At 42.0% G+C, this 27,787-nt stretch overlaps 1 protein-coding gene across 3 annotated transcripts in view; it reads left to right on the forward strand.

The window, feature by feature from the left end:
• Nucleotides 1-27,787, forward strand: part of LOC124018093 (RNA-binding protein, mRNA-processing factor 2a-like) — a 41,934-nt gene that overhangs the window by 12,096 nt on the left and 2,051 nt on the right. The window contains exons 1-6 of one of the 3 annotated variants that reach the window (XM_046333348.1): nucleotides 17,414-17,834; nucleotides 21,148-21,225; nucleotides 22,636-22,674; nucleotides 23,174-23,236; nucleotides 24,465-24,615; nucleotides 25,495-25,643. In XM_046333348.1, the coding sequence (XP_046189304.1) occupies nucleotides 17,775-17,834; nucleotides 21,148-21,225; nucleotides 22,636-22,674; nucleotides 23,174-23,236; nucleotides 24,465-24,615; nucleotides 25,495-25,643 (540 nt within the window). In that variant the 5' untranslated portion in view covers nucleotides 17,414-17,774. Of the gene's footprint in view, nucleotides 1-17,413; nucleotides 17,835-21,147; nucleotides 21,226-22,635; nucleotides 22,675-23,173; nucleotides 23,237-24,464; nucleotides 24,616-25,494; nucleotides 25,644-27,787 lie in introns of those variants that run through there. The other 2 variants (XM_046333347.1, XM_046333352.1) reach the window with 2 other exon arrangements.

Here is a 27,787-nt window from a genome sequence, read left to right on the forward strand (position 1 = left end):
TCAACCCCAACCCACCCCCATGCCAAATACAACCTCCCTGAAGTTCAAATCTGATACATATTTGATAAGGGTAGGGGGCACATTTCACAGCATGGGCCGTCTAAATTATGCAAACTCCGGTATCCTCTTATGGCCAGAAGTGGAGTTGTGCTTAGTTGTCAGAGGGAACGCATTATGACAGGCCCATGCGATGGGGAAGGTGGTGTATGAAATATTTATCCCGCTAAGTAAAGCCTCAGCTGGCGCTGGTGGAGTTGACTGGAGGCGTTGTGTAACGTGTGATGAGCCTGCCAACCCCATCGAGTGCCCCCGAGTAATGCACTTCACTTTGACTAAGTCTGGAATGTTCCTTTTTCTGTTCCCATTTCTCCCTCCCCATTACTGCTTCCCTTTAAAAACTCCACCTGCTCAAAACACAACCTCCTCTACCCACCTCCAAAACTCAACCTCCTCTACCCACCTCCAAAACTCAACCTCCTCTACCCACCTCCAAAACTTTAGATGAACTTGTGGGAAAGACCAGCAGAGCGATACAACACCAGGGTAAGAGTGTGGCTCTATCAATGCCAGGGTTGTGGGTTCAATCCCGCTGGGGCTATAATGCTCAAATGTATTATGCACTCTCTGTAGGTATTTTGGGATAAAAGGGTAAAGGGCATAGGGTATAGGGTAAAGGTTCTGCTAAATGGCATTATATTGTGTATACTGTATATACAGTTGTCGGAAGTTTACATACACCTTAGCCAAATACATTTAAACTCAGTTTTTCACAATTCCTGACATTTAATCCTAGTAACAATTCCCTGTCTTAGGTCAGTTAGGAGCACCACTTTATTTTAAGAATGTGAAATGTCAGAATAATAGTAGAGAGAGTTATTTATTTCAGCTTTTATTTCTTTCATCACATTCCCAGTGGGTCAGAAGTTTACAAACACACATTTAGTATTTGGTAGCATTGCCTTTAAATTGTTTAACTTGTGTCAAACGTTTTGGGTAGCCTTCTACAAGCTTCCCACAATACGTTGGGTGAATTTTGGCCCATTCCTCCTGACAGAGCTGGTGTAAATGAGTCAGGTTTGTAGGCCTCCTTGCTCGCACACACTTTTTCAGTTCTGCCCAAATTGTCAATAGGATTGAGGTCAGGTCTTTGTGATGACCACTCCAATGCCTTAACTTTGTTGTCCTTAAGCCATTTTGCCACAACTTTGGAAGAGTGCTTGAGGTCATTGTCCATTTGGAAGACCCATTTAATACCAAGCTTTAACTTCCTGATTGATGTTTTGAGATGTTGCTTCAATATATCTACACAATTTGTCTTCCTCATGAAGCTATCTATTTTGTGAAGTGCACCAGGCCCCCCTGCAGCAAAGTACCCCAACTGTTATGCAGGTGAATGAGGACCCAAAAGCGACTTGGCGAAAACAGAGTCTTTAATCCAGTAAAGTAAATATACAATCATAAAGCACAATTCCACTCGTAATGACGAGAACAGACTGGAGACTCGATCATGAACTGCAGGTTGCCTCGGGAAGGCACTTGAACGTAGCAGACTCAGACACCTGCTCATCCACGCAGCATCTGAGGGAAACACGTACAGGGCGATACACAGACACAGCACGGTGAACAATAGACAAGGATCCGACAGGGCAGAAACGGAAAACAAGGGGAGAAATAGGGACTCTAATCAGGGTGAAAAGATAGGGAACAGGTGTGGGAAGACTAAATGATTGATTAGGGGAATAGGAACAGCTGGGAGCAGGAACGGAACGATAGAGAGAAGAGCGAGAGGAAGGGAGAGAGAAAAAGGGGAACGAACCTAAAAAGACCAGCAGGGGGAAAACGAACAGAAGGAAAAGCAAAATGACAAGACAATATAAGACAAAACATGACACCAACAACATGATGCTGCCACCCCCGTGCTTCACGGTTGGGATGGTGTTCTTCAGCTTGCAAGCCTCCCCCCATTTTTCTCCAAATTATGACTAAACAGTTCTATTTTTGTTTCATCAGACCAGAGGACATTTCTCAAAAAATGATCTTTACGATCTTTATCCCCATTTGCAGTTGCAAACCGTAGTCTGGCTTTTTATAATGGCGGTTTTGGAGCAGTGGCTTCTTCCTTGCTGAATGACCTTTCAGGTTATGTCGATATAGGACTCATTTTACTGTGGATATAGATTCTTTGTACCTGTTTCCTACAGCATCTTCTTAAGTTCCTTTGCTGTTGTTCTGGGATTGATTTGCACTTTTCGCACCAAAGTACGTTCATCTCTAGGAGACAGAACGCATCACCTTCCTGAGCGGTATGATGACTGCATGGTCCCATGGTGTTTATACTTGCGTACTATTGTTTGTACAGATGAACATGGTACCTTCAGGCATTTGGAAATTGCTCCCAAGGATGAACCAGACTTGTGGAGGTCTACAGTTTTCTGGGGTCTTGGCTGATTTCCTTTGATTTTCCCATGATGTCAAGCAAAGACGCACTGAGTTTGAAGGTAGGCCTTGAAATACATCCACAGGTAAACCTCCAATTGACTCAAATGATGTAAATTAGCCTGTCAGAAGCTTCTAAAGACATGACATCATTTTCTGGAAATTTCCAAGCTGTTTAAAGGCACAGTTAACTTAGTGTATGTAAACTTCTGACCCACTGGAATTGTGATACAGTGAATTATAAGTGAAATAATCTGTCTGTAAACAATTGTTGGAAAAATTACATGTGTCATGCACAAAGTAGATGTCCTAACCGACTTGCCAAACTTTTAGTTTGTTAACAAGACATTTGTGGAGTGGTTGAGAAACAAGTTTTAATGACTCCAACCTAAGTGTATGTAAACTTCTGACTTCAACTGTATTGTAGCGAATGGTGGGGCAGGAAAGCAAACTCGGGTTGCTGGCATGAAACGCAACACACCCTACGCTCAAATAGGGTTAACCCACTTGGTGGGAATTGTAATGTGGCTCATAAAGCAAGGATTCATACTATATATACTACCGGTCAAAAGTTTATATACTACCGGTCAAAACTACTCATTCAAGGTTTTTTCTTTATTTTTACTATTTTCTACATTGAAGACATAAACATTATGAAATAACACATATGGAATCATGTTGTAACCAAAAAAGTGTTAAACAAATCTAAATATATTTTATATTTGAGATTCTTCAAATAGCCACCCTTTGCCTTGTTGACAGCTTTGCACACTCTTGGCATTCTCTCAACCAGCTTCATGAGGTAGTCACCTGGAATGAATTTCAGTTAACAGCTCTACCTTCTTAAAAGTTAAGTTGTGGAATGTCTTTCCTTCTTAATGTGTTTGAGCCAATCAGTTTTGTTTTGACAAGGTAAGGGAGGTATACAGAAGATAGCCCTATTTGGTAAAAGACCAAGGCCATATTATGGCAAGAACAGCACAAATAAGCAAAGAGAAACAACAGTCCATCATTACTTTAAGACATGAAGGTCAGTCAATACAGAAAACTTCAAGAACTTTGAAAGTTTATTCAAGTGCAGTCGCAAAAACTATCAAGCGCCATGATGAAACTGACTCTCATGAGGACTGCCACAGGAATGGAAGACCCAGAGTTACCTCTACGACAGAGGATAGGTTCATTAGAGTTACCAGCCTCAGAAATTGCAGCCCAAATAAATGCTACACAGAGTTCAAGTAACAGACACATCTCAACATCAACTGAGATGTGTGAATCAGGCCTTCATGGTCGAATTGCTGCAAAGAAACCACTACTAAAGGACACCAATAAGAAGAAGAGACTTGCTCGGGCCAAGAAACATGAGCAATGGACCTTAGACCGGTGGAAAATTGTCCTTTGGTCTGGAGTCCAAATTGGACTGGATTGTATTTTTTGTTCCAACCTGCAGTGTCTTTGTGAGACACGGTGTGGGTGAACAGATTATCCCCGCATGTGTACTTCCCACCGTAAAGCATGGAGGAGGAGGTGTTATGGTGTGTGGCTGCTTTGCTGGTGACACTGTGATTTGTTTAGAATTCAAGGCACACTTAACCAGCATGGCTACCACAGCATTCTGCAGCAATACGCCATCCCATCTGGTTTGCACTTAGTGGGACTATTATTTGTTTTTCAACAGGACAATGACCAAACACACCTCCAGGCTGTGTAAGGGCTATTTTACCAAGAAGGAGATTGATGGAGTGCTGCATCAGATGACCTGGCCTCCACAATCCCCCGACCTCAAACAAATTGAGATGGTTTGGGATGAGTCGGACCACAGAGTGAAGGAAAATCAGCCAACAAGTGCTCAGCATATGTGGGAACTCCTTCAAGACTGTTGGAAAAGCATTCCAGGTGAAGCTGGTTGAGAGAATGCCAAGAGTGTGCAAAAAGCTGTCATCAAGGCAAAGGGTGGATATTTGAAGAATCTCAAATGTAAAATATATTTGGACTTGTTTAACACTTGTTTGGTTTCTACAGGATTCCATGTGTTATTTTATAGTTTTGACGTCTTCACTAATATTTATAGTTTTGAAAATAGTCAAAATAAAGAAAACCCCTTGAATGAGTAGGTGTTCTAAAACTTTTGACTGGTACTGTATATATATATATATATATATATATATATATATATATATATATATATATATATATATATATATATATATATATATATATATAATTAGAGATAGGAAGTTTCATTGCAAAGAGCTGTGTTAACACTGGAAGTGTTGGCCTCGTTTCTTGTGGTTTACAAAACGCTTCTTGTTGACAAGCTCTACAACGTGTGTTGAAGTCACCTCTCTCCTTGCCTGCATCAGATACATTGTCAGCATTTCGTCTATAAATCTGAAGTGGAAGTGGTGGCACAAAACAGCATTGACCTTATTTTCTGTAGGTTCCTTCTTGGCATAGTCTACTCTTTCAAAATGGCCGCTCCAGGTTTCACTTCCTGTACACTGTGTTCTATAATCCTGAAGCTTTGTCTATGTTGGATCCCAGGGGAATCCTGCACCACTGAACCAGTCTCCAAACCAGGTTTAATATTTGATGAGATTAGTTCCGCTCACTGGTTCTGCACTGTTAGTTCTGCTGACTGCCTTAGAGTCTAAATTGAGCAGGTGACTCAAGAATCCAGCTTTCTTCTGTCCAGAAAACCCTCTGCTGGTATGCACATTCTAAATAGGGCACCAATCAGAGAGAAAACAGATTTTAGCCGTAAAAAAAGTGTGTAATCCCAGTGTTTCCATCTGTAATGATGACCATTGTCATTTGATTTCCAGATTTTCAGAGGCAAAATACATTTGAATGTGATTCCACTGATCCCTGAGAAAAGACAGAAGATTGAACAGGATGTACCACTGGCCATGTTGTATTTCCCAACAACAGACAGGACTAATGTCAAAAACACAACTGGTTCTTGTCATTAAAAAAAGGTGACCATATGGCAGATTTCCCATTAAGACTTTACTTAATAACATGAGATTCCTGCTTTGTAGAAGTGTTGAATTGCAACTAACCGCCTGAAGATAATCTGCATCCCACCTACAGCACAGGTTTCAAGATGATATATTGTAAGAAAAGTGTTTATTTGGATTAGATTGATTTAGTCCCTCTAAGTCAGAAAGGACTGTGCTCTGTCACTAGTAGGGACTTGACGTTGTCTGTTAGTCAATATATGTTCTGAGAGGTAGAGAGAGCAGGAGGGGAGGTGGAGAGTTAATTATATGTTTGGATTTAGGTTCTTTGATTGATGTTCATTTAGACAGCAACAGACAACACTCTCTCTAAGTACTCCGCACTTGTAAAAGAGCAGCACAACAAGGCTTTTAAATGCAAAGTGGGGCCAGTAAAACTCTAAACAAAGTAAAATCCTCGTCAAACTACAACGTAAACAAACAGATGTAAGAGAGGGTACAGACATGCCAGGGTGTTATGGTATCTGTGGTTGAACTAAGAGGGTACAGACATGTCAGGATGTTATGGTATCTGTGGTTGAACTAAGAGGGTACAGACATGTCAGGGTGTTATGGTATCTGTGGTTGAACTAAGAGGGTACAGACATGTCAGGGTGTTATGGTATGGTATCTGTGGTTGAACTAAGAGAGGGAACAGACATGTCATTGTGTTATGGTATCTGTGGTTGAACTAAGAGGGTACAGACATGTCAGGATGTTATGGTATCTGTGGTTGAACTAAGAGAGGGTACAGACATGTCAGGGTGTTATGGTATCTGTGGTTGAACTAAGAGAGGGTACAGACATGTCAGGATGTTATGGTATCTGTGGTTGAACTAAGAGGGTACAGACATGTCAGGGTGTTATGGTATCTGTGGTTGAACTAAGAGGGTACAGACATGTCAGGGTGTTATGGTATCTGTGGTTGAACTAAGAGAGAGAACAGACATGTCTTTCTATATTGGTCAGAGTGTTCATCTTATCTCTGAGGTTAACATTCTTTCTTAGAAACAGTGCACAGTAGATACTGGTAGAGATGTAGAATAGTGTACATTTCAGTATTCCTCAGCCCTTTAAAGAGGCAGTATGGAACATAGCTTACTACAGTTTTTTTAACCTGATCATAAACCAAAAACACATTCCTTGTGGGACATGAAATATGGTCAGGCCTATGTTGTTTACATTTGCAACCTGCAAGAAGGAGAACCTACGGCGAATCAGGAAGGCACTGCTGTTGAAGATGGGTAGACCAGACACTCGGTAGACAAGCAAACTTATAGCTTTTCAAATTATTAAAATACAACAACAAAATATTTCTAGGAATACTATTCCTTTACTACTATATATCATAGACATTACAATCTATTTGTGTGTGGCAATATTATGGAATACTCCTTTAATAGGCCTAGTTAGAAGGTTGTGTTACAGAGGAAACAGGCAGTCAGATGTTGATATAGCCCAAAGACAGACAAGCCTATAGAGGAGTCGTTGAACTTGAGTTTCTAAAATTAGCTTGGGAAATGTGAAATAGTTCCGTCCCATGGCTATATGACAACACAACACACATTCACCCATACATGGTCTGCAAACCAAGTCTTTCTCTCTGATGGCATCATAAAATGGCATTGATAAGATCACTTATCTCGAAATGACTATAAGACACTGTGGAGATATGACAAACACAGTTTAAATAATAAGTGGAGGTAGCCATGGTTACCACCAAAACACAGTAGCCCCCTTAGTTCGAGACATTTAAGTCACTAGAAAGTGTATCATAATTTCCAGTCCCAGTCTATAGTTGGTTATAGAGTCAAACGATAATCATAATGTCATCTTTTACTTTATTCATATCATTGGAAGTCTGGGTTTTAGAACGGATCAGCAGGGGCTCCATTGTGAATGAAAAACTACCCGAGAAACGTTCATGTTTTTATCGTTGAAATGTACTAAATGTATTTGTACTGTAGTTGTTGTGGTTACACTGATAATTATCCATGTACATATAACCAAATATGTTGACAAGGAAACACATCTTAAAGTAGCCCTATGTTTACCTAACAGGTCATTCTGCCCATTAGAAACCATTGTATAATGTTCTAGTCTAGGGGTGTTTAGAGCACAGACTGCCTGGTGTGATTCTTATCAACAGGCCTTCCTGTCTTTCAAATTCCAGGGCTGCTTACATGGGCCCATGCCCACTTCCTTCAGTAGCCTCAGACATTACAACTGCACATAAACACGCGGACATCACAGCACATTGGACAGTGATTAGGGGGTCCCCAAAGGAGACAGAGGCAAATCCAAATGAATACACTGAGTTCATTGATGTTTTCTCACCGAGTCACTGCAGAGATGTCAGTCAAATCATTTCATTTGCAGACTGGGGTGAGGAGTATCAACACCAATGTCATTTAACTCATTTCATATGTTTCAACGCGTGTCTTGCTATACAGATAAAGTAGAGATTCAACCAGACATGCGTTCAACAATGTCAACAGTTTACAAATGTTTGCTAATAGTCTAATTTGTCTATATTGACTTGTTGCTTGAGAATTGTTGTAATGGTTCAACACGCTGATGCACAAATTACATTCCTAGTTTTGTGTTGGAATCTCCTCCGGGGATCTGGCCCCATTCCCTTTCAACAGACCTCTTCCTCCATCCCCCTCTCCCCTTGAGAAACTGGCAACATAGTTTATCAGATTCCTCTTCCTGGGAATATGTTGCCCTTTGGTTTTAATAGCATAACCCTCTGTGTCCATGTCCCATACTTCAACAGGAAGTGGAGGACTGTTGTAGAGAAAGGACATTGAGAGAGTGTTTGTGTTTTCACTGAAATGTATCTATATTATTATTTGTTCTGCTGATACCCGGCCGAGAAAGTACCCTGTTTTGGGACTGAAGGTTTAATTCTTACACGGACACTAATAGCAAGACATATTATCAAAATCATAACATATAAATAGGAATTTAGCATTTGCTAGTAAGCCAGTGCTGACATGTTAGCCATGGTTAGTTTGAATAGCACAATTCAGATCATTTCAGTTGTTGTTGTTGTTGTGACAACATCTATGACATCTATTACAGGCTGTGAGCATGCAACAGAGAGGACAGCAGTCCTTTCCCTAAGATGATCTGTCCTTGTCAAAAGGTTGAATGAGAAAAAACAACCAAGGGTGTTCTGTCATTCACATGCAACACATCAGACACTATCAGTACAGTTCTCTGACTGTTGTTCGGGGAGCACCAGTGATACAGTCACCATCATGATAAAATCTCATGTCATATTGCAACTCAAAGTTATTGCATTCTGTTCTGTATAAAACAATAAACTGTGGCTACCTTGGCACTAACTTTGTTTTCATTGTGGGGAAGAAAGAAAAACAGCACAGAGTTTAAAGGTCCAATGCAGCCATTTGTAACTAAATATCAAATCATTTCTGGGTAACAATTTAAGTACTTTACTGTGAATGTTTTCAATTAAAGCGCTCAAAAAGAAACAAAAAATGCTTCTTAGCAAAGAGACATTTCTAAAGAAAGAATTTAGCTGGGACTGTCTGGGAGTGTTCTGAGTGAGGAGGGGAAAACAGAAAATGAGCTGTTATTGGCAGAGAGGTTTGGAACTCTCTTTCTTATTGGTCTATTAACTAATTTACCGCATGGCGATGTCACCATGGAAGGACAAAACTCCATCCCACCAAAACAGGCTGAAATGTCAGGATGTCTTCTCAAACAGCTCTTACACTAAAAGGGCATTCTAATTAGTTTCAAAATGTCAACAGTATTATTCCAAATGCATAGTGTGGAAATATATTAAAAAACACATGAATATCATGTTTTTGACTGCAATGGGCCTTTAAGAAGTGGTGGAGGCAATGAACTGAAGTTAGAGTAAATTTGTGGATGTTTGTGTTTCCTGGGATGTGAATGACAGCCAACATGTCAAAGACTACTGGAGTCTCTGGAACAGTCTACCACAGCTGGGCAGTGTGCTGATGGAAGAGATCATGTTACCAGTGTTTGATGTTGTGATCTAGAGGACGCTCTATAACAGAGATTCACCATTTAAGAACATTTTTTTATCTTGTTGTGAATCTGGAGACCTGCCAAGGGGAGATGACAGTCACGTTTTCTTTCCTCAAGCTACAGTCAGTGAGGGACAGAGACTGGGTCATGTTCAGTAGGACTCAACGTCGCAAAACGTTTTACAATATTATGAGCGTTGTTATTGGACAAGTTCAGGTAGTACCTCCCTTGTCAAAATATATGATTTTTTTTTCTACTGAACACCATTCAGTCAGGTAATCTACAGTCAGAGTCTGGTTACTTTACAGTCAATGAACTAATCTTACTAGACCCAACTGCTATTGCATTGGCATCTATGGGAGAACCATCCCGTTAAGCAGACCGGAACTGACACATTTTTTTCGGTGGTAAACGGCCTGAGTGAACTATCTTAATTTATCAACCCATTTTGCTACTGTCTTCCCTCTTCCTGTTGACTCCCGGAAGCTACATCTTGACTCCCAGAAGCTACCCCTTGACAGACAGAAGCTACCCCTTGACTGCCAGAAGCTACCCCTTGACTACCAGAAGCTACTCTATGACAGCCAGAAGCTACCCCTTGACTGCCAGAAGCTACCCCTTGACTGCCAGAAGCTACCCCTTGACTACCAGAAGCTACTCTATGACAGCCAGAAGCTACCCCTTGACTGCCAGAAGATACCCCTTGACTGCCAGAAGCTACCCCTTGACTGCCAGAAGATACCCCTTGACAGCCAGACGCTACACCTTGACAGCCAGACGCTACACCTTGACAGCCAGACGCTACACCTTGACAGCCAGACGCTACACCTTGACAGCCAGACGCTACACCTTGACAGCCAGACGCTACACCTTGACAGCCAGACGCTACACCTTGACAGCCAGACGCTACACCTTGACAGCCAGACGCTACCCCTTGACAGCCAGAAGCTACCCCTTGACTACCAGAAGCTACCCCTTGACTACCAGAAGCTACCCCTTGACTGCCAGAAGCTACCCCTTGACTGCCAGAAGCTACCCCTTGACTACCAGAAGCTACTCTATGACAGCCAGAAGCTAACCCTTGACTGCCAGAAGCTACCCCTTGACTGCCAGAAGCTACCCCTTGACTACCAGAAGCTACTCTATGACAGCCAGAAGCTACCCCTTGACTGCCAGAAGATACCCCTTGACTGCCAGAAGCTACCCCTTGACTGCCAGAAGATACCCCTTGACAGCCAGACGCTACACCTTGACAGCCAGACGCTACACCTTGACAGCCAGACGCTACACCTTGACAGCCAGACGCTACACCTTGACAGCCAGACGCTACACCTTGACAGCCAGACGCTACACCTTGACAGCCAGACGCTACACCTTGACAGCCAGACGCTACCCCTTGACAGCCAGAAGCTACCCCTTGACTACCAGAAGCTACTCTATGACAGCCAGAAGCTACCCCTTGACTGCCAGAAGATACCCCTTGACTGCCAGAAGCTACCCCTTGACTGCCAGAAGCTACCCCTTGACAGCCAGAAGGTACCCCTTGACAGCCAGACGCTACACCTTAACAGCCAGACGCTACACCTTGACAGCCAGACGCTACACCTTGACAGCCAGACGCTACACCTTGCCCACCAGAAGCTACCCCTTGACTCCCAGAAGGCTATGTGCCACTACATTGTCGACCCTAATTGGGTCAAGAACAGAGTCAACTATATTATGTAACGATTAATAAAAAATAACTGAAGAGAACAGTAGGATTCTATGATTTATATTTTTTAATAGTAAAAGCAGTTTTAATAGTAAAGTCAGCAAAGCTATGTTTTTGTTATTTCTAGAAAATACCTTGATTCTCTCTATATAAACCATCCATAAAGGGATATACATATAAAATGCACATCACTCTATGCAGGCGAAGTCTTCAAAGTTCTTTTGGACTTCCAAGTGGATGTTTCGCTCAGCCACAGAGGACACTGGGAACACAAGCTAAGTGCTTTAGCGGCCGGTGACACTAACGCAATAGGACAGAGTCAGTGAGGCGCTGCAGAAGAAGAGTGCTGTGTGAGGTGACTTGTGGGACAATGGGGCCGCTTTTCACAAATAAAACACAACGCTCATCAAGAGCCTCCACTGTGTACTTGGCTTTGTGTCAGGTGTTTATCTATAGCAAAAGAGGACAGGGAGACATCTGACCTGATGATAACAAAAGCTGTAACTATTAGGGGTATAGTCTACAGTAGTCTACATTTCTCCTTCTTCCAATGGTGGAACACTCTATTGTATAGTTGTAGAAACTCCACACTAGTGATGGTGTTGGGGGGGTTGTGACGCTTTGATATTCCCATTGCTTTCTCATGCTTTGCATCAGGTTACCCGTGTACAGTTACAGAACGAGGCATAAAATATTCCAAAATGGCTGCCTTCCATTGAAGGCCAGAAGGGTAAACATCTCGCTATGATCTTAGTCTAAAATGTTCTATAGTGAATTATGTAAAGCACCGAGGGTAGTCCTGACAAGGAACAGGGTCTGAATTTAGCTCAGAGCTCATCACTTAAAATACTTCTGAGATTTGTTGTCGATGCCCCCTTTAAATCAAACTGGAGAAGGCCGTAAAGAGATGACCACCCAGCTTGTCCCTGGTTGAGAGTATGGTCTCTGGTCGGAAAGAAAGTAGCTTGTCTCATTTTTGTCTATTTTCCGTTAGTTTACCACGATCCCCAATAGTTAAACCTCTGACATAATAGAGTTTACACTGTTCTCACTGCTTTACATTAGACGTTTGATTCAAGATACCATCTTCTACGTTTGTGTTTGAATCCTGTATATTGTTGTATTAAAGATACACTGTGGATGATAATATCTCATGAAGCCACACCAATCTCTAGTTTTACGCAATATACTATACTGAACAAAAATATAAACGCAACATGTAAAGTGTTGGTCCCATGTTTCATGAGCTGAAAAAGATTCAAGAAATGTTTCATACGCACAAAAAGCTTATTCCTCTTCAATTTTGTCCACAAAAAGCTTATTTCTCTTCAATTTTGTGCACAAATTTATTTACATTCCTGTTACTGAGCATTTCTCATTTGCAAAGATAATCCACCATCCACCTGACAGGTGTGGCATATCAAGAAGCTGATTAAACAGCTTATCATTACACAGGTGCACCTTGTGCTGGGGACAATAAAAAGCCACTCTAAAATGTGCAGTTTTGTCACACAACACAATGTCACAGATGTTTCACGTTTCGAAGGAGCGTACAATTAACATGCCGACTGCAGGAATGTCCACCAGATCATTTCTCTACCATAAGCCTAAAACATAGTTTTAGAGAATTTGGCAGTACGTCCAACCGGCCTCACAACCACAGACCACGTGTAACCACGCCAGCCCAGGACCTCCACATCCGGCTTCTTCCCCTGCAGGGTCATCTGAGACCAGCGAGCTGATGAAACTGAGGAGCATTTGTTTTCTGTAATAAAGCCCTTTGTAGGGGAAAACTAATTCTGATTGGCTCAGCCTGGCTACCCAGTGGGTGGGCCTGGCTCCCAAGAGGGTGGGCCTATGCCCTCCCAGACCCACCCATGGCTGCACCCCTGCCCAGTAATTGTGATATCCATAGATTAGGGCCTAGTGAATTTATTTCAATTTACTGATTTCCTTATATGAACTGTAACTAAAATGATTGAAATTGTCACATGTTGCATTTATATTTTTGTTCAGTATATATGCTCATGGGCATGAGGGAGGTGTGCCCCATTCTATCCAATGAGATCACCTCTGGATAATATTTCTGCCCATGTATGAGACCCATTCTTGTCTCCATATGTTTTGTGTAGCACCTTTAATTGTAAGCAGCATTTCTCTTTTTTTTATCCCATCTATTTTCCCTCTTTAAAAACATCATGCGGGGGAAGTATTTTCAACTTTGCAAAAGTAATGAGGCTGAAGAATCGACTGTGTGGAAGCAGTGCAGTGAGATGGAAGGACCTTGGAGGACTGCTAAAAGCAAAGCCCCCCGGCAGAGAGATCAGAGATCTATAGGACATTACAACTCAAACAGAATGAGTCTGAAAACAGTCCTTGAACACAGGTTTGATTTTCAAAGCAAACATTTAACTGTGACTGACTGGATTTAAACCCAGCTCTGCTATACACCACAAGACTGTGTCAGCCCGCTGCAGAAGCTCTGGGAGCTAATACTAGTCGTGGGATTGACCTATATAGGGCTACCGAGTGGCACAGCAGATCTAAGGCTGCATCTCATTGCATCTCAGTGCTAGAGCTGTCACTACAGACACTGGTTCGATTCCAGGCTGTATCACAATCGATCGTGATTGGGAGTCCTACAGGACGGCGCACAATTGGTCCAGCGTTGTCTGGGTCAGAGTTTGGCTGGGGTAGGCCGTCATTGTAAATAAGAATTTGTTCTTAACTGCCTATCCTAGTCAAATATATAAAATATACAGTGCAAGTCATGTGAAGACATTGAAAAGCTCTGTGTAAATCCATTCCATGACTATAGCCTGGCTTTCTTCTCACTCTGTGTAAATCCATTCCATGACTATAGCCTGGCGTTCTTCTCACTCTGTGTAAATCCATTAATATAGAGTCAGTAGGCCTACTAATCAGTGTAATATAGAGTCAGTAGGACTACTACTCAGTGTAATATAGAGTCAGTAGGACTACTACTCAGTGTAATATAGAGTCAGTAGGACTACTAATCAGTGTAATATAGAGTCAGTAGAACTACTACTCAGTGTAATATAGAGTCGGTAGGACTACTACTCAGTGTAATATAGTCAGTAGGACAAATAATCAGTGTAATATAGAGTCAGTAGGACAACTAATCAGTGTAATATAGAGTCAGTAGGACTACTACTCAGTGTAATATAGTCAGTAGGACTACTACTCAGTGTAATATAGAGTCAGTAGGACTACTACTCAGTAGTCAGTGATAATGTAGAGTCAGTAATTACTACTCAGTGTAATATAGAGTCAGTAGGACTACTACTCAGTGTAATGTAGAGTCAGTAGGACTACTACTCAGTGTAATATAGAGTCAGTAGGACTACTACTCAGTGTAATGTAGTCAGTAGGACTACTAATCAGTGTAATGTAGTCAGTAGGACTACTAATCAGTGTAATGTAGTCAGTAGGACTACTACTCAGTGTAATATAGAGTCAGTAGGACTACTACTCAGTGTAATATAGAGTCAGTAGGACTACTACTCAGTGTAATATAGAGTCAGTAGGACTACTAATCAGTGTAATATAGTCAGTAGGACTACTAATCAGTTTGTGCTCTCTTTCGATATCTCTTCCTCTCCATTGGATCCAAAGATCTTGTTTTGTAACAGTGAATGTCTACATATAAATATCTACCCTCCTGGGATTGAGTTGACCTATATATATATATATCCAACAACCCCAGATGTACAATAAACATGGTCAAAGCATGAGAAAAGGCTGCTCTATAGTCAGATGCAACTGGTTGACATATTGCCTTTACAGAGTAACAGAGGCTAAATATTTCCATGACTGCGTTGCACGCTTCTGCCCAGTCTTTCCCTGATTGTGTTTCTATACAAAGTGTTGCTATACAAAGTCAGGAAGCTGCCTGCCCTTTGAGATTTAGTAAGACCTTGTTGAGATACACTATATATACAAAAGTATTTGGACTCCCCTTCAAATGAGTGGATTTGTCTATTTCAGCCACACACAATCTCCATAGACAAACATTGGCAGTAGAATGGCCTTACTGAAGAGCTCAGTGACTTTCAACGTGGCACCGTTATAGGATACCGCCTTTCCAACAAGTCAGTTGGTCAAATTTCTGCCCCGCTAGAGCTGCCCCGGTCAACTGCAAGTGCTGTTATTGTGAAGTGGACATGTCTAGGAGCAACAACGACTCAGCCGTGAAGTGGTAGGCCACAGAACTGGACCGGTGAGTGCTGAAGACGCGCGTTAAAACCGTCTGTCCTCGGTTGCAACACCCACTACCAAGTTCCAAACTGCCTCTGGAAGCAACGTCAGCACAAGAACTGTTCATCGGGAGTTTCATGAAATAGGTTTCCATGGCCAAGCAGCCGCACACCATGCGCAATGCCAAGATCACCATGTGCAATGCCAAGCATTGGATGGAGTGGTGTGGTGTAAAGCTCGCCGTCATTTTACTCTGGAGCAATGGAAAGCGTTCTCTGAAGTGATGAATCACGCTTAACCAACTGTACAGTTTGGTGGAGGAGGAATAATGGTCTGGGGATGTTTTTCATGGTTCGGGCTAGGGCCCTTAGTTCCAGTGAAGGGAAATCTTAAAGCTACAGCATACAATGACATTCTAGACGATACTGTGCTTCAAACTTTGTGGCAACAGTTTGGGGAAGGCCCTTTTCTGTTTCAGCATGACAATGCCCCCGTGCACAAAGCAAGGTCCATACAGAAATGGTTTGTTGAGATCGGTGTGGAAGAACTTGACTGGCCTGCACAGAGCCCTGATCTCACGCCCATTGAACGCCTTTGGGATGAATTGGAACACCGACTGCGAGCCAGGCCTAATCACCCAAGATCAGTGCTCGACCTCACTAATGCTCTTGTGGCTGAATGGAAGCAAGTCCCCGCAGCAATGTTCCAACATCTAGTGGAAAGCCTTCCCAGAAGAGTGGAGGCTGTTATAGCAGCAAAGTTGGGACCAACTCCATATTAATGCCCATGATTTTGGAATGAGATGTTCGACGAGCAGGTGTCCACATTCTTTTGGTAATTTAGTGTACGTGAGATACACCAGCCACAGGGCATTTCTCCTGCATCATGCTTTGGCATAAACTTGATGTAGTTTTGCTTTAAACAATTTCAATATTTGTTCATCACAATCTGTTCATAAAGACCTGGTCAACATGAAATGCATATTATAAAACATAAAAATATGTATAGGATTCTGTATACTTCGATACAAAATAATTGTATTGATTCTGTACTATTAACTTTGATTAAAACATTTGACTAGTAATTAATGCAGTTTAAGAATGCAGTAGTAGTAATCTATGTTATAAAGAAAGAAAAACATGTACATTGATTTACAAATGTGAATAGAAGCTCACTATATACTATAACAGTTAATACTTTGGGATAATATGTCATAATCTAATTAAATGAATCGAAATGTGGTGTTATCTAAGCATTTATTCAGGATTTAAGTGAAATATCCCTGATCTTTGTCTTGAATAATATTTTCAGCAGGTGGAATCATTACCGTTATGCATTATACAGAAGAGCATTTTAAAGAAAACAGACATGTGAAATATTTAGCCTAAAGTAGGCTTATATTGAATATCAACTTTGTAAAATTAAATTAGGCTAATAAAAGAGAATGTTTTATCAGTGATAATAAATCTTATTAGGCTATATAAAACAAATATACAGCTCACAATTAAATAATATTAGCCAATGATACAAAAAATATATATTTTCTAATTAAAATGGCCTATAATATCACAAATATAAAATATAAAAGGCCTATTCATTTGGTATTAAATTCTAAAGTATCTCAAATAACAGGTTTACATTCGATGTTTCTGGAATTCGATGGCTGGTGTTTAAAAAAAAGAAAGTTAAGTCAATTTGTATCAAACAACACTGAAATTGTATATGAAATAATCTTCCTTTTTTTTAATCATGAAAATAATCTCAGTCATTATTTAAAGACTAATTTGATTTGACAAGAAAATAATATACTCGAAATGCATGTCAAACAACCATACCTTGAGATGTATAGGTCTATAATAAAATGTGTGGAATGCTCATTTTATAGGCAGACAAAAAGAGAACGTATGGGTTGATATAATATTTTCTATTGGCTCATGGTCTCCAATAGAAACTGTGATGCATTTATGAAGGGGCTGGGTTTGACACCAGCTGAGGCGGATCTCCAACATGATTACAGCACACACAGGGCTGGAACATAATTGATGACCTAATTGCAAAACAGGGGAACGACCGCGGAGACGCGCTCCACTGAAAAAGTTTACTTGTTCTCCCACCAGATTCCCCAACCAAACGCAATTGATGTGAGCAGAGGTGCATACGAGCACTTCTTTCCCACTGTCGCACCTTCACACTGCACTTATCCACCTTAAGTTTATTTTCATGAATGATCATCTCTCGCAATACATCTTTGGATACACCACGAACTCACCTCGGCACATCTTTCTTGAAGTCTAAACGCCACCAATACTTCTTCAACCACAAGCGCACTTGGAAAATACTCTGAACTTCACATTTCTTCTCTAACTGACGCTGAAGTAAACCTCAACATGTCTATCACAAGTCTGAAGTCTGATTCCGAGACGAATAACGTTTCCATAGAAGAGGAGGTAAGAATATGGACTTTTTATTTTGGTCAAAAGTTCTGTATTATGTCTTTGTTTGGAACGGGTTGTGAGCGTGGCTACGAAGTCTAGCCTGGAAGAGATGGAGAGTAGTATGCAAATAGTTTTGCTCCCCAAAATTGCAGGCTAATTAATGATCAACTGATTCAAAACACATTGCATGAGAATAAGGGTGTGAAGTTCCCTTTTTAGTCATGGTTTTCTCACCAAAAAGTCGTTCCGAGTCCATTGAATGCTCTGAAAAGGGTGTTGCCTCCGTTTTTAAATGGACGTTATTTTTTGATTGCAAGTAACACAGGAATGTTTTTTTTTTTTTTGCAAGGCTTGCTGTCTTTAAATTAGGCCTACAGTAGATTATTGTTGTGGCCATGTGAAATATTGCTTTAGACTATAGCCTAATTGCAATGACATTTGTGCTGTATTTCAGTATTTTATTTGGTTTGAACTCTCAAATCTATACATTTGCAATTATTACAATTGTAGATCTACAGGTTATACTTAATTTTAAGCATTATAACATTTGTTTTTCAAATCTACGGTAGGCCTAATAATTTCAGGTTTCTGTTCTGTCGCTGTATGGACAGATCCACTTCATTTAATATACGGCGGATGAAATTCAGCTCACACGATCGGCACCTAACAGAACATGAGACTTTTGTGCCATAATACACATTTCCGATCCTTATCTGATCTGTGGTCGGTAAAGAAATGTTCAATGTATTTCCAATCTTTCAGTGTTTTTTTTTTACTGTCCTCTCTGCACATTAACTGACTGGATCTACGAAATCCACTTGCTGTAGACTACATTTCATGTACATTTATTTATTAACTAAGCAAGTCAGTTAAGAACATTCTTATTTTACAATGACTGCCTACCCTGGCCAAATCCTCCCCTAATAACCCAGAAGACGCTGGGCCGATTGTGAGCTTGCCCTATGGGACTACCAATCACGGCCGGTTGTGATACAGCCCGGGATCGAACCAGGTTCTGTAGTGATACCTCTAGCACCGAGATGCAGTGCCTAAGACTGCTGTGCCACTCGGAATCTTTATCCCAATCACTTATTTAATTTTGATCCAGATTTCCGCCATATACCTTTAAGTATGGTTTTATTGCCTTAGCCTTGTATGATTTAGGCCTACACAAACTTGATGCATTTTTTTGTTAACCTTCAACAAAATTAAATTGTCCAAGAAACCATATTGTTCTGAGGTTAAACCAATTAAAATCATTACATGAAATCTGTTTACAGTGAAGCATATCTTCTATTCCCTAGTCAGATGTTCTAATTAGTCCAATGAATTTGTCTAGATGGGATGTGGCTAACAGTACGTGCCTTAAACTTGCATGGGAGTTCTGTCGCCAGAGCACCTGAGAGATGTTATATCCGGGCTGTGTTTCGCAGGCGCGGGTCAAAGGAAGGAAATGGTGTCACACTGTGCACTGTTGTCCACCGCTGTTCCTCTGGCAGTCCATTGTGCTGCACGGGCCTCCCCACAGAGTGGGACCCAATGGCCCTTCTGTAGGCCTGTTTATTTCCTCAGCCACTGCAGGGTCCAATGGACAACATTACAGGCCTGTGTTTGTTGAATTCGCATGTGGAAATCCAACCCTTTCTCCCTACTAAATAATGGCTGCATTTACACAGGCAGCCCAATTCTGATTATTTAAAAAAAAATCTATTGTTCTTATGACCAATCAGACCACCTCTGAAAAATATCTGATGTAAAAACATCATTTAGTGGAACAATGTTAGATTTGGCTTACAAATTTGCAGCCTGTGTAAATGCAGCCTGAGTCCTGAGGGGCTGTACATCACTACTTTGTACTTAGATGGTCTCAAATTTGACATTCCTCCAGTACTCACAATTTAGGTGGTGTTTATTGTCGCCATAGTACATCCTTTGTTATTTTTTTATACTGCATGTTCAAGGATTTGGGCTGACATCTGGGGGGGCTTGAAGAGGGAGCACTCCTACAGTAGCCTAGTCATTGAGGTGTTGTGGTTGGTATCAGAGTAGTGTTGCAAATTGATTTTTGTCCCACCACACCAAACGCAATCACAATGCACAGGTTGAAATATAAAAAAAAACTCTGAACAATTTATATTAATTTGGGGACAGGTCGAACAGCATTAAACATTTATGGCAATTTAGCTAGCTTGCTGTTGCCAGCTAATTTGTCCTGGGATATGAACTTGGAGTTATTTTACCTGAAATGCACAAGGTCCTCTACTCAAACAATCCACACATAAAACGGTAAACAGAATCATTTCTAGTAGTCTCTCCTCCTTCCAGGCTTCTTTTTCTTTGGACTTTATATGGTGATTGGCAGCTAACTTTCATAAGGTGCATTACCACAACTGACCTAAGTTCATATTTCAATCACCCATGTGGGCATATGTTAAAAACCAATGAGAAGATGGCACGTGGGTATATGCTTCTATAAACCAATGAGGATAAAGGAAGTGGCAGGATCTGCAGTGTGTTCTGTGCAATGATTGAATAATGTGTGTGAATTTATTTTGCGCACGTGACCGGTGTGGTCAGCATGTAAGCAAGTGGTATTGATCTTTATTCAGTCAACTAGGAATAGGTTAGTATGTTAGGAGATGAATGCAGGAACTACCATTTGTCCCGCACAGAGACTTGTAGAATTAGTGTTGATATTTCAAACTGCATCAGAGGTGGACAATCCTCCCCGGCCATCGGCCGTCTGTGTGCAGGTTTTCGTTTTAGCCAAGCAGTAACACCTGATTCTGCAAATTCTTTAAATCAAGATGGCGCTCCATTTTCAGGGTGAAGTTTATGTGCACTATATCCCATATGTAAAGGAGTAGAACCTGGCCATTGACTACGTCCTTCAGACACGATTCATATATGTATGCATTATGCCATTTAGCAGACGCTTTTATCCAAAGTGACTTCATGCTTGTCTGATATTTTATGTATGGGTGACTGGTTTCAAGCGCCATGCTCTACCAACTGAACTGTATAGGACCACTTTCCATACAGTCTTCTCATCATCATGCTTTATTCTATTAATGTCTAAATATGGGTTTCCTATCAAATAAATGGTATTTTGAATCCTATGCTCTGGACAATTTTTCAAGCCATCTAGCTGTATTTTACCTATCGAAAAGCATTAAATGTGCAGACGTAGAATGCTGATTAGTCCATTCTATCTTTTCTGTTTCTATGCATTTAACCCTGTCCGATAGGCGAAACCCGGATTGATAACTTTTGAATAAACGGGGCCTTGGAGATGCACTATACAGTTACTTGTTTTGTTTTCCAGGTACGAACACTTTTTGTTAGTGGCCTGCCAGTGGATATCAAACCTCGTGAACTGTACCTGCTGTTCAGACCATTTAAGGTAAGCATGAGATTAGTTTCCGAGACGATGGAAGAATTTGGCCTCCGTATTTAACTTGTTGTCCACTGCAACTGAGACGGCAGACAGTCCACTCCTGTCATTGGCTCTTCTGTTCTGTTTCCTACATTTTTATATTAAAACATTTCATAATGAGAATAAACAAAATGCATATCAGTAGATTTGTCATTGTAACAGAATGTTTTAACAGACAGCTTCTTCATCGGGTGCCAATGTAGCTACCTTAGTTTGACGTTATTACAAAGCAGATGCCCATATGATTAATTATATATTGTTATTACCTTCTTACAATACCACAGAGGACTCCAGAAATATTGAAAGTAGTAATGCTACATCACTGTTCATCTACACTACATTGTATATTATTAATCAACATGTACAGTTTCAATAACTCTTCCTCCCTGACCAAAATGGAAGTGGTATCCCTCACACATGGATGGTCTTGTGGAATGTGTAAATGAATAGCACTGCTATTGGCCAACTATCCCAGTGACCCAACTCCCCTCCAGGTCAAGAAGATTAGGATTCTTCCATTTCCTTTCATGTGTGATTCATGACAAGCTTTCAAAGCAGTTCTATGAAATCACTGAAACCAGTCCATTCTTCGCCTGTTTTCATAGATTAGTTTCCATTGGATATATTGTTTGTCAGACTGGTTGTAGTCTGTACTATCTGCTGTTGTATCATTCTGTATATTGGATCTGAAGCTTTATTTTGGCAATCGACCTCCCAACCCTTCCAGCTTGCTTTTTCTACACGGAAAGATATTGTAGACAGGTTTTTTGTCCTGGAAGAAACACAGGCCCACATGCTTTTTAGTGATTTGTATGAAGCAAAGTAGATGGGATTCAGCTGCCTCTGATATTAGTTGTATTCATTTAGTGTTACATTTCTGTTGAAGGTGGTTTGCATTTCCTGACAGGACCAGAACATTCCGACCCTAACATCGTCTTAAGTTGTTTAATTTCCCCATGTCTGTATATCAGGATTAGACGACTTCTCATCCATCAATACCACAGTCAGGCTAAAATCTCCTACATTCCCCAGGAATCTGACTCATATTGACATCCAAACCAAAGATTTCTTGGCCCATATAAAACAACTAAGAATGATTCACATTAGTAATTCACTGGTTGTTGAATAGCCTATGAAGTTGGTTGAAAGATGTCAACAAATGGATTAGTTCAGGAGAAGGCTGGAGCATCATTAAACATTACATACACTTGGACTTACGGAGTAAAATATAATGGGTTCCTTTAAAATGAGACAAATACCTAATTACAGGTCTGGGGATTTCTCCAGTTTTTTATCTATCAACATATCTGAGTGGAGTGCATGTCTGGCTTCCTGCATGTGACGTCATCGTTGTTAATTGGATGTCTTTTCTTACAGGGTTACGAGGGTTCACTGATTAAGTTGACGTCAAAACAGGTGAGATGCTTTCTGTTATTACTATAGGGGACTCATGGCCCCAAATGAGGGCTATATGAGAACACCTTGGATTGAGAGTGGCATTGTTCAGTTTACCTACCACCATTTGGGTAATCAAAACGTGGTACATGGCTAATTAACGTAGGATTGCTAACATTGGTCTAGTTTATAATTTTTCAATAGGAAATGACCTTCCCATGCAGTTGCTGTGATTTCATCTTATAATATTAAACCTATGTGGTTTAGATTCTGTTGTGAATTGTTTTCAAACGTATTGAATAAGTGATTTACTTATGTGATCCGTCTACGCTCGCCTTGTCTAATGCATTTATGATTCAGTCCCATTGTATTCTGATCATTTACCTGAAGTGTACTTGGGTTCCTGTGCTAACCTGTTGAGGTGGACATTAGGGGCCCTTTTTGTCTCAGTGTTCCTGTGCTAACCTGTTGAGGTGGACATTAGGGGCCCTTTGTCTCAGTGTTCTCTCCTCTCTTCCAGCCAGTTGGGTTTGTCACCTTTGACAATCGGACTGGAGCCGAAGCTGCCAAAAACGCACTAAACGTAAGCATCAGACCAGGTGGACAGTTGACAGTAGCCGTGAATAGTTGCAATGTCTTCATCCACCCTGGACACAAGGATTTTGCCCAAAAATGTGTTGCTTTGTTTCTTTCTGTGGTATATAGCTACATGGTAATGCTTTATGTAAAGCCTGCATTGTGCTTAGTAACTTGGTATAAGCCTTTTTAGAAGTCTTCTATCATTAGAAGATTAGACCTAAAGGTGGCATACACAATCATTATGTAATTGAGTCATACAAAACAGAACTGTCATAATGCAGGCTTTAAGTTAAGATTTACGCTACATTTTTGACTCAACCTCTTCTGTTCTGTTTCTAACCTATGAGGTATGGTTGGGGGTTCACTGCTGGGCTAACGGAGTTCCTCTGATCACTCAAACAAAGCATTTTGTTTCTTACAATTCAAGGGCAGGGCCATTTTTGGAAACAGAGACCAGAATCCTGTAGACTTACGGTAGTTAACTTTGGTATAATTGGACACATCTTTCGTAATGCGTTATAGCTCTCCTAATTTGCATATCACTGCTTAGCCATATAAATATATCCTTATAGAGCTACATTGGTAGTGTTTTGAACACCTTCTGTAATAACTTCTTATTCTGTCACTACGTAGCCACATTGGCTGTATCTAACACAGCTCTCATAGCATAGTCTTCCTTATAGGAACATCACAGCCTGTAGCCACATAAGCAGTCTCGTACTCACACACACCAACATACTCACCTGCATGTGGGCACAATGCTTAGGGCACAGAAACACAACCAGGGTCAACCACATCCAAGGCCAAGTCTTTCACAGCTTCCTCTCCTCGTTTCCTTCTCTCCATCATGAAAGGGCTCTATGGTGGAAGTAATGTGCTGAGTACCTACCCAAACCATGTGTCCTTAAGTAGTCATGGAGAGGAGCGTACTAGTGCCCTGTGAGACTACTTTTTAAAAAGTATGCATCCTTCGCCCTTTTCCTCTTTGTCGTTGTCACTGATCTGATGCGGTTGGATTGGTCAAGACGAAAGGGAAACTTAACTTTTCTTATCCAGTCACGTATAAGATCAGTGGTTACCTTAATGAAGGTGGGGGGATATGCATTGGACAAGTATTGGAGCGGGGCCAATGGAGAGGGGGTCATGTAAGGCTGTTGACACACTTGCCCTAGGCCTGGACTCACCTAGGCCACCTTTACAATACTGTGTCCCCGTCCCGTCTCTCCTCTCAGGGCATCCGTTTTGACCCAGAGTGCCCCCAGACCCTGCGGTTAGAGTTTGCTAAAGCCAACACGAAGATGGCAAAGAGTAAGCTGATGGGCACACCGAACCCCACTAATATCCACCCTGCTCTAGGAGCTCACTTCATTGCACGGGACCCATGTAAGTTGTTACGGCTTCACAACACCACTCTAGCCTCGACCCACACTCTCACCACTGTGCCAGTTATTCCCCCTTTTCTCTTGCTTGGCGCGTTGCAGTGAACCCAACAATTGGGTGAAATAATCTAACTGAAGACTAACTCACCCGCCACATGCATGAGTCATCGGACTGTAGAGTTTAATCAATTTTTTCTTCAATCCAGAATTTCTACAGTATCTGTGCTAGTCTGACTCGGCCTAGACTGCAGTTGCCCCCTCTCTTGCCCATCCACCTGCTTGTTGCCCCTGGATGGGAGGCGTGGCACTGGAGGGCCCTGGCATTAATGACCTTAGTGATGTTTAAATGGTACTGGGATGACTTCTACCGGGTTTATAATATAATAATATAATAATATATGCCATTTAGCAGACGCTTTTATCCAAAGCGACTTACAGTCATGTGTGCATACATTCTACGTATGGGTGGTCCCGGGGATCGAACCCACTACCCTGGCGTTACAAGCGCCATGCTCTACCAACTGAGCTACACAGGACCCTTAGTTATATTGTTTCCACTTAAAGATCTACAATGTTATGACTGTAATTGCTTAACTTCGCTGACTAAGTCAGCCCAACGTAAATACTTCATACTTTCTATCAGGAATATTCACGCAAAGAGGAAAGCAAGACAATGACGTTCCTACTTTAACTTTACAGTTCACATGTACTGTGTAGTGGATTCCGTAGGGTTTTGAGTGCAATGTTCTAGTTGGTGGCGATTTCTGCTCATTCAGTTAACAGCCTCTAAGCACTACTGATAATGTCAATGGGGGCATTTGAACAGATAATTGTTATACCCAATACTGTTTCCCCGGCCCTTTTACCTCCTGTACGTTTCCAGATGACTTGACGGGGGCGGCATTGATTCCAGCGTCCCCGGACACGTGGACCCCGTACCCCCTGTACACCACGGAGCTGACCCCCGGGCTCCCTCACGGCGCCTTCGCCTATCCTGCAGCGGCTGCTGCTGCTGCAGCCCTCCATGCCCAGGTAGGGGACCAACTGGTTTCTCTTCCCTTTTGTCCTTCCATCTCTCCACTCACTGCAGTTCAGTAAGAATGGAAGCCAATAGGCCCGCCCTTGTGCTCTTGACATTCTCCCAGAGACTCATTAGCCCAGTGCCAATTCAATGCCTTGATGCCATCCTTAAAGGTCGACTCAGCAATACAAACATCAAACACGTACGCATTGACGTCTGCAAGTGTGAAGTCACCCCAACAGAATTGTTGGCTCTTTTGCGCACTTACTTGAGGCATGTCCACTGGGATGAGCTGTTAGTTGCAATCTTGGCAGATCTGAATTTTGTTTTCTGTGAAAAGGAAATTGCCCCGCTATGTGTATAATATCATATAGTCTACCTTTAACGCTCTGTTAAGCTTCAAACTGTCATATACCAGAGGAAGTTATTTCTAGTAGCATCCCCTTCTCTGTTCTCTACGCTAGTAGCATGCCCTTCTCTGTTCTCTACGCTAGTAGCATGCCCTTCTCTGTTCTCTACGCTAGTAGCATGCCCTTCTCTGTTCTCTACGCTAGTAGCATGCCCTTCTCTGTTCTCTACGCTAGTAGCATGCCCTTCTCTGTTCTCTACGCTAGTGCCCTACTTCTCTGTTCTCTACGCTAGTAGCATGCCCTTCTCTGGTCTCTACGCTAGTAGCATGCCCTTCTCTGGTCTCTACGCTAGTAGCATGCCCTTCTCTGGTCTCTACGCTAGTAGCATGCCCTTCTCTGTTCTCTACGCTAGTAGCATGCCCTTCTCTGTTCTCTACGCTAGTAGCATGCCCTTCTCTGGTCTCTACGCTAGTAGCATCCCTTCTCTGGTCTCTACGCTAGTAGCATCCCCTTCTCTGGTCTCTACGCTAGTAGCATCCCCTTCTCTGGTCTCTACGCTAGTAGCATCCCCTTCTCTGGTCTCTACGCTAGTAGCCCCTGGTCTCCTTCTCCCTTCTCTGGTCTCTCGCTAGTAGCATGCCCTTCTCTGGTCTCTACGCTAGTAGCATGCCCTTCTCTGGTCTCTACGCTAGTAGCATGCCCTTCTCTGGTCTCTACGCTAGTAGCATGCCCTTCTCTGGTCTCTACGCTAGTAGCATGCCCTTCTCTGGTCTCTACGCTAGTAGCATGCCCTTCTCTGGTCTCTACGCTAGTAGCATGCCTTTCTCTGGTCTCTACGCTAGTAGCATGCCCTTCTCTGGTCTCTACGCTAGTAGCATGCCCTTCTCTGGTCTCTACGCTAGTAGCATGCCCTTCTCTGTTCTCTACGCTAGTAGCATGCCCTTCTCTGGTCTCTACGCTAGTACCATGCCCTCACAGCCCCTCATTGATTCTCACTAGAGAATAGCCCCACTGCTTCCTAGGTGTCTGGGCCTGAAAGCTGCAAGTGTGACGGGAGGCTTTAATGCATCCCCACCTTCAGAGTTCACTTCCTTCCTGTTAAGTCCATATCCAGCCTCACACAGTAGGACCATTAGGGAGAGGAGACCATAGAGATCATATTAAACTACCTTTTCTAAATCGACAGAGGAGACACTCCTACCCAGTGGTGGAAATGGACTTCACTCAGGAATACCCAAGTAGGGAGGTATGGTGACAGACTGATGGACGTATCGCCGGCCACATAGTTTACACCTGGAATCCAGGGGCCACAATCTGTAGGATAACATTGAAACGTTACATCTGTTCATTACATTTCTAGCTGCAATTCGGCTTCATGTCAGAGGCATGTTCTTTATATATTTCTATCCGAACCTTCAACAATGTTGTCTCCTGTTGAATGAGGCCGTTCTAAGTGGGTTCCCCCTCAATTCCACCACTGCTTCTCTCTTCAAGTGAGACTCTTGTGAGGAAACTAGCCCATGATAAAGAAGCCAGCTATATGACCCTTCAACCAGCCTTTCCATCTGTGTGCTGTAGGAATGCTCTCACTGCACACTGAGGCAGAGAACACTGTCTGAAGTCCTGCCATTGCTAGCTAATTGCGGTCTAAGTGCTGGTGTTATGGTACAATGGGCTACACTGCCGTAGTCAGGCCCGGCAAGAAGAATGGAAACTTTCTGCCACGGGTCATTTGAAGTTCAACGCCAAGCTCACTTGTGTAATGTATGAACATGGTGGAGTGTTACCCTGTGAAATGGGCAGTG

Source organism: Oncorhynchus gorbuscha, unplaced genomic scaffold, assembly GCF_021184085.1.
Source record: "Oncorhynchus gorbuscha isolate QuinsamMale2020 ecotype Even-year unplaced genomic scaffold, OgorEven_v1.0 Un_scaffold_390, whole genome shotgun sequence".
NCBI lineage: Eukaryota > Metazoa > Chordata > Actinopteri > Salmoniformes > Salmonidae > Oncorhynchus > Oncorhynchus gorbuscha.